Source organism: Felis catus, chromosome C1 (assembly GCF_018350175.1).
Source record: "Felis catus isolate Fca126 chromosome C1, F.catus_Fca126_mat1.0, whole genome shotgun sequence".
Taxonomy (NCBI): Eukaryota; Metazoa; Chordata; class Mammalia; order Carnivora; family Felidae; genus Felis; species Felis catus.
Window position 1 is genome coordinate 183137005 of NC_058375.1, and position 14732 is coordinate 183151736.

The following is a 14732-nucleotide window of genomic DNA, read 5'->3' on the forward strand; positions in this document are numbered from 1 at the left end:
GAGTAAGGTATATGCAAGGCTCCCTGATTAGAGCATGCTTTCTGCGATGATGAAAATGTTCTATAATCTGCTAGCCAACATTTGACTGTTGAGTACTTAAAAGGTAGCTAGTACAGCTGAGGAACTGAATTTTTTATTTTATTTAATGTAAATTTAAGTAAGCACAAGTGTCTACTAGCTACCATATTGGCTAGCACAGAGTTAGAGCATCCCAAAGTCAACCTTCCAAATAATGCACTCTGGGAAGCATATATAAAGAGCAACCATTTTCAAACTTCTTTTGGTCTCAGGATCTCTTGACACTCTTTTTTTTTTTTTTTAAGATTTAATTTTAAGTAATCTCTACACTCAACGTGGAGCTCGAATTTACAACCCCGAGATCAAGAATCACAGTCCCCACTGACTGAGCCAACCAGGTGCTCCAGGATGTCTTTTAACACTCTTAAAACTCAATGAGGACCCCAAGGAGCTTTTGTTCATGGAAATTAACACTGAAAGATTTAAAATATATATATACACTAATTCACTGAAAAATAGCATCAGTTGTTTTCCTTGAAGTGACATTCATCTTCAAGAAAATCACTGCCAAATACCCAAGTCTGAGTAATCACAGTCATCTCATCAGCTGTATATTTGAGTAAAAATGGTTTTCCATGAAAAAGTCGCTGATTCAGCTAGCAGCTCAATGCAATAGTGCTCTGACCATACTTGAACATGCAGCACAAGTGCTCTCAGCCTATTTTCATACCTTTAAGGACTGAAGTTCAATAAAATTGATAACTTTTACTTTATCATTTTTTTTTTAGTGCCAGTATATGTATAGCGACAGCCAGTATAGTTCCAGCACACTGACATTGGTGCTAAGACAATGGCAGTTTTACCTGCTATAAAACTTGTTTTGCACCATTAGTGAAATAGCCAGGTAATCTTAGAATTATTATGAAAAACGTTTTAACTCATGAAGTCCTTCAAAGGGTCACTGGGATGTCAAGGGTCTGCAAACCATGTTTTGAGAAAAGCTGGTATAGAAAAAGAATAAGGTGGGGAAGGATGGGCAGGAGAGGATATAATCCAGGAAACTGGGTCTTTCGTTGAGATTGATGATGATAGGGAAATGTTGCAGTTCAGAGCAAACAGTCAAGAAAGGATTCTTGAGATACCTTAGATGCAAAAAAAGTGGTTTTATTAAATGATGGGGACAGGACCCGTGGGCAGAAAGAGTTGCACTGAGGTTGTGATGGGTGACTGATAATGTACTTTAAGTTGGGAGGGGGCTAGGCCTAGTGTAAGTCTCTAGGAATTTGGAAGCAAGGTTTCCAGGACCTTGAGGGGCTAGCTGTTGTTAGGAAAAGGTCATTTATTACTGTTTAGTAAACTTTAATCATGAGACCCTTCAGATGTATATCAGGGGGCCCTATGCTTGGAGGCTGATTGTTAACATATATCTTCGGGGTTAGAAATAAAGGAAGTTTCTAAAGGAATTTTTATATGTTAAAAGAGATTTAAAGATTCAGGATGTCAGGATCATGTTAAGCTAAGATTGTCTTTTGCCCTTAGCAAAGTATTAACATGGAGGCAGTTGAGTTCCTAGAGTTGCTCTGCCTGTCTCAAGGACTTGTCAGTGGGATGTACGTTGTAAGGAAGTTTAATTTAATTTTTTCTTTTGTCTTTGTTCTCCACCTCAATGGGAAAATTGGTGAGTGTCTAAACTGTTTATTATGCACGCTTAGGTTAGAGGGACATGGAGACGTCCAAATATAATCCATCTTTGGAAGCAGGTAGTTGTAGCAAATAAAAGGAGGTACCAATCATTATATCCCCACAACTGGATTGTCATTAGCTATTCATTTAAGAATAACTAAATAGTATAAAATAGTCAACATAGGGTTCCTAGAGCTAATTCTTCACAGATGACATAAACTGGATAATGAAACAAGTTAGGACACTATTTCCTTAGTGTTGGTCTGCAAAGCAGGGTACTTTAATTTTGTACAGCCCAGAGCTCATTTCAAAATATGACCAAATTCTTTTCACATTCATTCCCGAGTTTCCACTTCTTTACTTCCTCTTTGTCTTATAACTCAGAACAGGATTTATTTTTCCTTCCCACATTAGTAGACTTCCCTTCCATCAGGAATATCTCTTTGTCTCCACACCACACATGGTTTCTCCCTTCCCTTTCAATGAGAACTTTGGGGCTTACATTTTGAATTATTTCTCCTACTTTTACATCCACCCTCTCCCCCTCACTTTTGTCCAACAGGCAGACCATAACATGTGATGGGAAATGGGGGACAGAGGTAATTTATTCAGAGGCTGATTTTGCATGCTTTTGACTCTTCCTTCTTTGCACAGCAAAGTTCTCTTGTTACTTAGTGATTCATAGCATTGTTACTTTCAATTAAAAAAAAAAAGCTCCCCTTGGAGAGTTATTGATGATAGGAACTTAATTTAACAATAAAAGAAATAATTTGTGTTCTTACAACATTTTTCCTGAAAGAATTCCAAAGAGCTCTGGAAATACTACCTAGTTCTAATTCCCACAGAAAACACTCTTGTTTTCTGTTTTTAGGTGGAAGGGGAGTTTCCAATACCTTGCTCCCAGTAAGAAGATGGAGTGTAATTCCTAAGGCGGGAGGGCGAAGAAAACCTCTCCCATCCCCCACCACAGGCCTTGCAGCTTCCAGGGGAGTAAACCCCTTTGCACTGGGTGGCTGGTGTAAGGCACCTTCCGATTCCTAACTGCTCCTTCAGGGCTTCTGTTATGCAGCTGACCCATGGATCTTGAAGGGTTAACAGCCTGAGTTGCTGTTTAAAAAAAGAGAAAGAAAAGACAAAGAAAATGTGCAATTCTGTTAATTTTTTCAAAGTGGGGACTGGAGAGTGTTCAAGAATAAAAAATATTTGCTGAAACAAGATACTAGTGCCTGCTTTAAATCATCAAAAATTAGATCTTTAAAAAACTACGCAAATATGCAATAAACAACATAGGACTCAATTTTATACAATGGCAATAAAAGCTGATCCTACAAACAGAATTATCTATATTAAAAAAATTAATAGATAAAAAGTGTTGAGATTAAGAATCTGGAAAATAATTCTCACAGTCTTATGTTGTTTCCTAGATTAAGTCAATGGCAACTTAAAAGACTTATCCCAAGAGGAAAAGTAACTATGAAAGGATAGAAAAGACCAAATGTGGAAATGGAGCTCATTGACTGAGAACACTGAATTTTCTTCAAGGTTCCTACTGAAATTGTCCCAGGAATTGGCTCCACAGAAGGCCATTGGCTGTGTCATAAACATCCCATAAAGACGCACAAATGAATTGTGTCTTTTCACAACATCAGCTTTATCCAGTCATAAAGCAAAGTTGACCACCATTATAAAGCAGGTTCAGGATTCCAAACTCCATGACATTTCACCATGTGATTAAACTTGGCTTCTTACACAGCACACAGAGCAGACCATAAGACTAACCACATAACAAACAAGATAACACAAGGGTGTGGGAAGTAATGAACCAAAACCAAAATCAGTCTGTGGGCGTGCAGTTGAGATAAGGCCTCAGTCTGGTCCAGGTCAGCTCTTGGCACCTACTGCTTATTAAGTGCAAGCAGTGGAGGATCTCAATTCTATTCGGGAATCCAGTGGGCAGAGCCTTTGGTCGTGTCTGAAGAGTCTGACAGTTTGCTGCAAAAATCCTCCCCTTTTTAAAGGGATTTCATTGGTCTTGGGCCCCTGCAGACCTCCACTGCTTCTGCTTGTTATCAGTTCTGGGTGCCAGCTGATGCTGGTCCTGGCCATATCTCTCACCTTTACTTGTGTCATTGCTTGACACAGGCTCCTGCTTGACATGAGAGACTCCATTTTGCTCCCTACAGGCTGGAAAAGTAGGAAACCAGGGAGGTTGTGTCTTACTTCAGAGATAACTTTTACTGCATCATTATTTTTCCCTGCAAGTATGTGACAGTGTAGAGTACTGTGACTACCAGTACAGCACCAGGATATAAACATGATTTATGGTAGGGCACCAGCAGTTTTTGCCACTATAAAGCTTGCCTTGGATACTCTGGACTGGCCTGTTCAGTGGGAGAGGAGTATGAAAGAGGGGATACACAGGGTGTTGCAGTGTCTTTAAATAGCTGCACCTGCCCCATTCAAAGACACATTCTGAAGAATATCCCTTTCTCAGATCTCTGAACATATTTCCTTCATTTGGCACCTTGAACTGGGACATCATCCTTGGATGTCTCCTGGCCACTGATCTCACAGCTTGTGTTCATCTTAAGCCTTTGGCTTGCCTTTCTCTTGGCATCGCATTAATAACTATTCTCTCATTGCCACACTTGTCTCACTTCGATTTGGCCTTCCATCCAGAGCACAGGCCCCTCTGCTTATGTTCCAGCCTGTGGGCCCTCCTCTCAGCTGTTGGCCTGGCCTTGAGGACCTCTAGTGTTTGAGCATAAGCAAAGTGACACCATCTGGAAATGTTCATTAATGCTAATTTGGAAAACTGGGACATTTTGTTGGAAGGAGCCAAATACGACATACTCATGCACATTCATACATTCACTTATTAAGTAATTCAGGCACTGTCTTAGGTACTGGAGAAATAGACATGGCCTAGAAAAGGAAGCAACAGATACATGCATGACCTAAATAATCCCAGGGCTCAATGTGGCTTATCTCTGTGTGAGAGGCACAATATTCTGATATTTATTTATGTTTCTCAAAGAATATTAAAGGAGTCCTGATTCAATTCCCCATATTTAGAGATTTTGATTACCCAGAGGCTCTCATATGCTAATCCTCCCAAGCCCTTTCCATGCCTGTTTTTAAAGCACCAGAAAAGACCCAGAATTAGGCCAACCCAAACTGTTCTTTGGCATGTGGCAGGGAGGAGATGGGGAGTGAGGAGCATTGACACAAGAATATTTCATCTTCATCATACGTATAATCATATCATTACAATGGTAAGTGATATGATCAACCACTGCTACTGGCGTAATGCGCAGTGCCTCAGAAACAGGAAAAGAAACAATTCTTTAGGAGACATTTGAGAAGTGACATTTGACTGAGGTTTGGAAAGTTGAATCCAACAGGCATAAAAGGGGAGGTACGTTCTAGGTAGGAGGGCTAACACATATGAAGGCAGCAATATATGCGAAGGGGAGGACTTCAGTCCTTTCCAAAATGCCTATAGTGTAGGGTGGCTGAGCTGTACGAGTGATGGAAAATGAAGGTGAAGAGATGGGCAGGTGGTTCAGGCTAAAGAGCTTGACTTTTAAAAAGGATAGATTTTGGCAGCAATTTTGAAAAAAGATTGAAGAAGGGCAAGACTGCAGGCAAGGAGCTTATTAGGATGTTATTTCAGCAATCTAAGTGTCCTTTGATGAGGGTCTGAAACAGGAGTACTGGATAAGGAAATGAGGTAATTGGTCCAAAAGACATTTAAAAGGCACAGAAGTATTAAAAAAATGTTTTTTTAATTTTTAGAAGGCACAGAAGGAACAGAACTTCATAACCCATTGTATAATTATAGCAAAGGAGAGAGAAGAGTCAAGGATGTCTGTCTGGTTTCAGCCTGGGGATGCAGGATGAATTTTGATGCTATTGAATATCATAGCTACAATAGATTGTTCAAGGGTGAGAGGAAATAAATGTGTTTGAGCACCCATGAAACAACAAGCTCGTGGAGATGGCTGTACATGTAGTGCTTGAAAGACTTCTGAGCTATGGAGCGTATTGGCCAACTGACATCTCTCTAACACTATCCTGTCATGATGAGTGACAGCCTTAATTCTGAAAGTCTCCAGTAAAGGGACTTTACAATCGGTCTTGTATCCACCACTTCTTTATTAGCTCTACATTTTCCCCATTCTTCATGACCCTAAATTTGTCATGCAGCAGTTAAAACCCACGTATTTTCTTGCTCAGAAGAGGAAGAGCACATCTTAATCTCTTCTGTCTGGAAGAAATTCTTTCAGTGGAACGACTAATGGCGCAGTCAGCCTCCAATCATGTTTATTTCCCAGCGTATGCAAATTCCTAGTTTTCTGCTTCAGATGTTACAGGCAGTTGGCACTTACTCTGTTGACCAACAGATCTAGTCTAAAAACAAAAAAATTGTTAGAACTGAAAGGATATGAGAAATTACTGACTCAAATCTCCATATTTTACAGTTCAAGGTAACCTTAAACTATTTAGTTGTCTTTTACTCTTACAAAAAGGATGTGTTCCTCAATTCTTAACGTATCTGTGGTTTTACTGGAACATCTCCAAGTTTTCTTCATTCTTCTCTAACTTTGAAACTTGGAGCTTGCGCCAATGAACGGTATTAACCTACCACAAAATAGAATGACTAAAATTTACCTCCTAGCTCCTGTTGTGCATTCAAGCATCTTTTCTTTTTAAAAACTTTATTGCAAAAACAATAAACATAAATGTAAACATAAATTCAGAACAGAAGTCGCCCACAATTCTGGCACATAGTTAAATCAATGTTTTAATTTGTCTATATTATATTTCAGTCCTTTTTCATATATACGTTAAATTTTTATCTATTTTTGTGATATAAAACAATTTTATATTCTACATTTTATATTTTCACTTAACATTATGCCATGCACATCTTCCCATTTAACTGCAATTTCACCACTATCTTATACCCTCCTCCTCTAACATTATAGGGTAAGTCCTGCCATCATGCAGCAGATAGATGCCAATAAACATATATATGGATTTTTTGTTGATGTTGGGATTATAGCTATAAACGTTTCACTGAAACTTGCTTGTTTTAAACCACACTTAGTACTGCTTAACCACACTTATTTTTAATAGCTTAATATCATTCCATAGTAGGGATACAGCAGAATGAATTCAAATTGTCTCCCATTTTTTCTTTCCCACTAACAATAAATGCAACAGACAGGGGTGCCTGGCTGGCTCAGTTGGTAGAGCATGGGACTCTTGATCTCTGGATTGTAAGTTTGAGTCCCACATTGGATGTAGTGATTACTTAAAAATAAAAGCTTTAAAAAATGCAATAAATATTTTGGCATATATTTCACTGCTTTTCTGAGGGACTGATAGTCAACTTGTAGTTGCTAGAAAAGTATACTGGCCAGCAGTATTGGCTTTAGACTGGTGTCCCATACTAGAAGGCAATGCTCTCGTCCTTCTCCAGTTGTGTTCCTCCCTGTGTGGCAAGGAGTCTGTGGCTGAAAGATGTGCCTGCTTGTAATCTGTGACCTTCTATTAGACTATTTTGATATCTAAGATGCTGCAATTCCCTACCCAAAAGTATTGACTCTAATAACAGAGCTACATGGCTCATTTTCCTATGTCCATCCACTTGAGGGTAACTTATGCCACCATTGCATGCCACCCCATAGGCCTGAGGGGTAACCAAGGGGCTGAAGGTATAAACAGAGCTTGCTTGTGCCAGCAAGTTATCCATATACGTATGTAAGACTCCTCTTGGTGAAGGATCAGGCTGTAGGTAGGAAGAAAATGGAGTGAGTCACGAGCCACAGGTTGAAGGTGGGAGGCTACCTTCCCTATGCTACATTGGTCTGACTTAGAACTCCAACAAAGGCAACATTTTTACATCTAAACCGGCTCTTCTAGGTTGTCATGAAGGCATATTTGTCAAAGTATGGTGAGAGAACATATTTTATTTAATGATTTTTTTAGCTTGGTTTTTTTTCACTTTTAAGTATTTCAACATCTGGTATAAAAACTTCCACTTTGTGGAAGACACTTTGTGTCTATTTTGATTGTTGTCTTGTTCTGATTGGTAGGCATTTGTACCATATTGGCTGTTAAATATTTTAAATATCACCCTTGCTTAGCTGCAATTTTATTTCTGCAGCATAGATTCCACAGGGTAGGACTGATTGGTAAAAGGGTTTGTTTAATTCTAATTTTAATTAGTATTATCATATGCCATATTTTATCATTCACATTTAATGTCTTTAAGATCAGGATGCAACTAATAATCAAAGAGAAGAAAGTATTGTATCATTGTTCAATTGGCAGTATTCTCTTCCTTTGATAAAATAATGGTACATCTTTGCTATAGACTGAATGTTTGTGTCCATTCAAAATTCATATGTTGAAATATAATTTCCATCATGATAGTATTAGGAAGTGGTGCCTTCAGGAGGTTATTAGGTCATGAGGCTGGAACCTTCATGAATGGGACTTGTGCTCTTGTAAAGAGAGTTTTCCTATCCCTCCTATCATGTGAGGGTACAGAAACAGGGAACAGGCTCTTACCAGACACCTCATCTACAGCACCTAGTCTTGGAATTCCCAGTTCCCAAGCAGAGAAATGAATGTTGTTCAAGCCACCCAGTCTATGGGATTTTTGTTATAGCAGCCTAAATTGACTAGACAGTCTTACAATTGCTATCTTAGATTTGATGAAATACAGTATTGTCCTACTGTAGCAGTTCCCATACCCACTATCACTGTAGGAGAGTTCCTGTCTTTTGGCCTGCAGCAGGTGGTATCACTCTTTTTAAAACTTTTTGTCAATCTTTTGAGTAAAAAATAATATAACTCTTGCTTTAACTTGGATTTCCCTACTTACTAGTGATGTTGAGATTTTTAAAACATACTTATTAAATATTTATCTTTTTGTAAATTAGTTATATACTTTTTCTACTTTTAAATTGTGTTTTCTGTGTTTGTTACCAATTTATAGATATTATATTATAGACATTAAACTTTGATCTGTCATTCTATTGTAAACAGAAATTATATAGGGGAGAAATGCGATGCAAGGGAGTGGTTGGTGAGTCACCCCACAGTGCTGGGGGCCTTGATGTTCAAACCAGTCATTCTTTGACATCTTCCCTCCTGGCTTCCCATGGAAAATCAGGAATTCTACATGAACTGTGGGAGATGTGATCCAGTGACTAATGAAATCAGAGGCCTTGGTTCCCCGACCCCTGCTAAGGTTAGATGGGGAGAATCAGAATCCAACAATGTATAAAACATATTATACACCCTTACTAGATGGGATTTATCCCATGTATCCAAGTTGATTCAATATAAAAAAATGTAATACTCACATTAATAAAGGACAAAGGATGAAACCACATGATCAATCATCTCAAAAGCTTCAGTGAAGCATTTGGCAAAATCCAACCCCCTTTAATAATTTAAAAAACTCAACAAACTAGAAATAGAAGGAAACTTCCACAAACTGATAAAGGGCATCTGTAAAAACCCACAACTAACCTCATATGTAATAGTGAAAGGCAGGATTCTTTCCCCCCAAGATCAAGAACAAAATAATGATGTCCATTCTCACCAGTTCTATTCAACATCATACCTGAGCTTCTCATTAGGGCAATTCGGCAAGAAAAAGTAATAAAAAGTATCCAGATTGAAAATGAGGAAGTTAAACTATCTCCATTTTCAGATGACATGATGTTATATATAGAAAATCCTAAGGAAACCACTAAAAAACTATTAGAAATAATAAACAAGTTTAGCAACTTTGCAAGATACAAGATAAATTTTTATAAATCAATTGTATCTCTATACATTAGCAATGAAAAATCTGAAAGTGAAATTAAGAAAACCATTCCTTTAACAGTCGCATCAAAAGGAATAAAATACTTAGGAATAAATTGAACAAAAGAAGTGTAAAACTTGCACAGTAAAAACTACCAAACACTGTCAAAAGAAAGACCTAAATAAAAAGACATTCCATATTCATGGACCAGAAAACTTAATATAGTAAATTGGGCAATACTCCTCACATTGACTTACAGATTCTAAATGTAAGAGCTATACCTATGAAACCCTTAAAACAAAACATAAGAGTAAATCTTTATAACTTTGAATTAGGCAGTGTTTTTTTTTCCATATGATACTAAAAGTACAATTTTTGTGCCTCAAAGGACACAATCAAGGAAAAAAAATAGAATGGGAGAAAAAAATGTGCAAATCCTATATTGATAAGGGACTTGTACCTAGGATATATAACAAGTTTTTACAACTCAACAATATAAAAGTAAATAACTCTACTTTAAAATGGGCAAAGGATTGAGGGGTGCCTGGGTGGCTCAGCCAGGTAAGCCTTGGACTCTTGATTTTGGCTCAGGTCGTGATCTCACAATTCGTGAGATCAAGCTCTGCATTGGGCTCTGTGCTAACAGTGAAGAGTCTGCTTGGGATTCTTTCTCTCCCTCTCTCTTTCTCTGCCCCTCCCCCACTTGTGCTTGCGAGCTCTCTTTGTCTCAAAATAAATAAACTCTAAAAGAGAACATTAAAAAAATAAATAAAATGGGCAAAGGACTGAATACACATTTCTTCAAAGAAGATTTAAGAATAACCAATAAGCACACAAAGCAATGCTCAACATCATTAGTCATGAACCAGAAATGCAAATCAAAACCACAATAAGATATCACTTCACACCCACTAGGGTGGCTGTAATAAAAATAAATGGGAAGTAAGATAAGGGTGTGGAGAAATTGAAACTCATATATTGCTGATGGAATGTTTGGCAGTTCCTCAAAAAATAAATCTAGAGTTACCCAGAAATTTCAGCAATTCCACTTGTACATATAAACATAAGAAAACTGAAACACAAGTCCATACAAATATCTGTATACAGTGTTCATAGCAGCATTATTCATAACAGCTCAAAAGTAGAAACAACTCAAATGTCATCAACTGATGAATGGATAAACAAAATGTGGTATATCCATACAATCAAGTTGTTATTTGGCTATAAAAAGGAATGAAGTAATGATACATGAAAAAACATGGAAAAACCTTGAACACTTTATGCTGAGAAGCCTGTCACAAAGGACATACATTGAATTATTTCATTTATACGGAATGTCCAAAATAGACAAACTCATGATGATAGGAAGTAGGTAAGTGGCTGCCAGGGAAGGCGAGAAGGAGTGGATGGAGAATGTTAATGTGTATGGGGTTTCTTGTTTGGGTGATGCAAATTTACCAGAATTAGATAGTGGTGCTTGTTACAGAACTTTTTGAAATCACTAACAATGATTGAATTTTATACCTTAAAAGAGTGAATTTTACGGTATATCAATTGTATTTCAATAGATCTGTTATTGAAAAAAAAGTGGCTGCTGGTTTTGGACCACAGACCATAGTTTACCAACCCCCTGTTGCATACAAATATTTACTGTCATAGAAGAAATTACCATGCTATGGTAATTAAGATTATGAACTCTAGAGTCACCTGAGTTTGAATCCCAGATCTGCCACTAGTTATTGTGTATTGCTGGGGGGTTATAATAACATCTATCTTCTAGGTAGGGTGAAATGGGTTGATACATGGAAAGCACTCACAGCACAGAAGAAGTAGTCAGTGGGTATGGGCTATTTTTATTATTCACTCTGATTGAAAAAGTAGCTCGACTAATTCGATAAGATGATTTTTATTTGGTGCTCTGGTCACAACCAGCAGCTTAATAAGAATGTCCTCTGTTCCCCATCCAGGTCACTATCAGATCATGAGGCTGGCAGCCGGAAAAATGAGGATGGATCATTAATATACACTAGAAAATATGTTCTTATCTCTAGGAAATATCGTTAGCACCCTGAAGGGCTTTTCTTTTTCCGTATCTAAAATATATTGTGGGAAATTAATTAGTTTTCTCTAATTTCTAGTGTCAGCTGTGACATCACAAAGCAAACTCCCAGATGGTACCAACTGAACCCTTTATCAGCTTTGTTAGCACTGATGCCGAAATGAAACTGGCCCAGAAGCCCCATCAAAATTTACATGCTAATGGGTAGACCCTTGTGAATGAAGTTAAGCAGAAAATGAATCATTAGGTAACATTCCTCTAGCAAAATCATCCTAGATTTTAAGTAATAATGAAACAGCAAGGACTAAACTCAAGGCTGAAAAAGAATGTAAAATAGAAACATGGCATGCACTTAGAAATGGAGAAATCATTTCTAAAAAAACAAGAAGTTCAAAGGGAAATTATAAACACAAATTAGCTTTCTTTCCTTTTAGTTGAAAATTGAGATTTTCAGGAAAAGTTAACATTTTAAGGCAAATTTAGTTTTCACTTAAAGAGCAAGACAATTCCAGTGGTTTTAGTCTTTTGTCTTCTGTGGAAAGCCTACTGCTAAGTATTCAGTTTGTCATTGTTATTACTAAGATGTTTGATCCATACACTCCTTTTGTTCATTCTGTGGCTCTTAACCATCTGTCATGTTTTCTGGAGAGCATCATAAACACATTTAGGTTAAACCATATGGTCATGAAACCTGTCATCCTATTATAATGAAAGTCTGGTTGGTTCTTTTTCTTGTGTTTGTTTGTTTTTAACAGAAATGCACTTGACCATTCTTCTTTAAAAGCATCATCCTAATCCTGGAACCAAACTTCAGTCTGATAATAAATCAACTTTGAGTCTACAGCAACTTAAAGTAAACAACCTGAATAACAGATGTTTTGAAATGGCCAAATTTTCTCATCAATTTTACTCAAATACTATGTGAAATGGCTTTGGGGCCTTCATTATATTGACCTCCTCAGTTTTTACTTCCGCACCTCCAATGCTTTTTCCTTCAATCATCCTAAACTACCCACTCTTTAGGTTTGTCATCATCAAAACTGTGCCACCTCTGAAAGCCTTACCTCAGGCATCCCATGTTTAGCTCATCACCTCTGATGCTACAACTCAGCAATTCTTCCATCTTGCCAAGACCTTCAGTTCAGTGACTCTACCCCTTGTTCATTCTCCATAACCTCCCTCATGACTTCACTTCCTTTCTTACCCAGTTTAGAATCCATGATCCGTATAACCATATCTATTGAAATTACCATAGTTCCATAGCTCCCTTGACTCGCCTCGCAAAGCTCTATCCCTTTTTAAATCCTACTATGTACTTATTCTATGCCTGTACCCAGACATCTGATGAAAAACCCATCAGGGGGGCGCCTGGGTGGCTCAGTTGGTTAAGCGGCCGACTTCAGCTCAGGTCATGATCTCGCGGTCCGTGAGGGCTGTGAGTTCGAGCCCCGCGTCAGGCTCTGTGCTGACAGCTCAGAGCCTGGAGCCTGTTTCAGATTCTGTGTCTCCCTCTCTCTGACCCTCCCCTGTTCATGCTCTCTCTCTGTCTCAAAAATAAATGTTAAAAAAAAAAATTAAAAAAAAAAAAAAGAAAAACCCATCAGGATGACTGGTATCATTTAAATTAATGGTCATAAATCTCAAATGTACTAAGCCCTAATCAGCAATCTTCCTTTGCTGCTCCAAAATGTTCCTTCCAAAATTACTTTCCATTGCTTCCCAGACCTTCTTCCTGCTCTCTTCCAGACACTCCCTCAGCATCAATATGATAAAACATGTCCTATCTTAAAAAAACAATACCCTCTCCGGTCTCCAGAGCTTCCTTCAACTACTGCCTTGCTTCTCTTTTTCCCTTCAGCTTCTCTGCTTTCTTTATCTCCTCATCCTATCCTCTGGATTGTTGCCCCCACCACTCTGATGCATCTGCTCTTATAAAGATCACTAATAAATTTTATGTTGCCAAACCCAGCGTCACTCTGTCATGTCTTATTTGAGGTTCCAGAAGTGATTGAGACCATAGATACAACTGAAGCTCCTTTTTCCATGACATTCTTTTCCAGGTTTTAGAGATACCTTGTTCTCTTGCATTTCCTCCTTCCTCACTGGCCATTCCTTTTTGATGTTCTCTGCTAGGTCCTCTCCTCTTTCTGACCTCTAAATGTTGGTGTGCCCATGGCTCAGTGTCCTTCTCTCTCCCTATTACTCCCAAGGCAATCTCCCATGGTCATCTATAATTTCACATGACCCAAGCCCCAGCCTCTCTGCCAAACTCTAGACTATTTACTTGACATCAAACCATCAGTAAGGTCAGCCAACTCTACTTTCAAGAATACTCCAAAATTTCCTCATTCTCTCCATTTCCCTTGTTGCCACACCATTCCAAGCCACCATGTTTACTTGTCTATTCTATTGCAGTGGCCACTGAACTGATCACTGGGGTTCCTCTCTTTCTTCCTTACAGCAGCTAGAATGATCTTTTAAAAACAAAATAGGACCACAGCCATTTTTCTCCTTAAATTTCTTCAGTGGATTTTTATCACAGTCAGAATAAAATAGAAACTACATCTTCTGGCTCATAAAATTTAGTAAGATCTGGCTCCAGATTGCTGTTGAGCTCATCTCCTACCCTACAAGTCTGTAGCCACACTGGCCCCATTTCTGTTCCTGGAACATACCACATTCACTCCTGCCTTTGGGTGTTGGCACTGACTGTTCTCTTTCCTCTGGTCTTTATATGGTTGGCAACTTGTCATTAAGATCTGAGCTTAGATGTTTGTAAATCTTAGGAATCCCGACTATAAGAAATATGAGTTATTCAGGTTCTCAAACTTGCTGGGTGCTTTCAACTGAATATAAACCTGGGTTAAGTTTTTTTTTACTCCAAGTACCACTTCACTTCACTATTTTTTCCTTGAAAATTATAAAATCCTTCTAGAATTTAAGTTTGCTTCATTAAATCGTCATTTATCTTTGTGGTGGTAGCCACAAAGATTTTAAAAAAAAGTATCCTAGAAATTGTGTCTACCAATGCCTAGAGAACATGAGAGAACATGAGACAATAGTGCTTTGTTGCCAGATCTTGCTATGTGACTGTGGGCCAAGTGCCCCATCGTTGTGAACAGGATTCCCCCACCTGGACAT

General features: G+C 38.2%; 1 protein-coding gene across 2 annotated transcripts in view; it reads right to left on the reverse strand.

Moving 5' to 3' along the window:
* Positions 1 to 2484: 2484 nt before the first annotated feature.
* Positions 2485 to 14732, reverse strand: part of ANKRD44 (ankyrin repeat domain 44) — a 224952-nt gene continuing 212704 nt past the window's right edge. Inside the window, exon 28 of one of the 2 annotated variants that reach the window (XM_045034212.1) lies at positions 2485 to 2808. In XM_045034212.1, the coding sequence (XP_044890147.1) occupies positions 2627 to 2808 (182 nt within the window). In that variant the 3' untranslated portion in view covers positions 2485 to 2626. Of the gene's footprint in view, positions 2809 to 5848; positions 6115 to 14732 lie in introns of those variants that run through there. The other variant, XM_045034216.1, reaches the window with a different exon arrangement.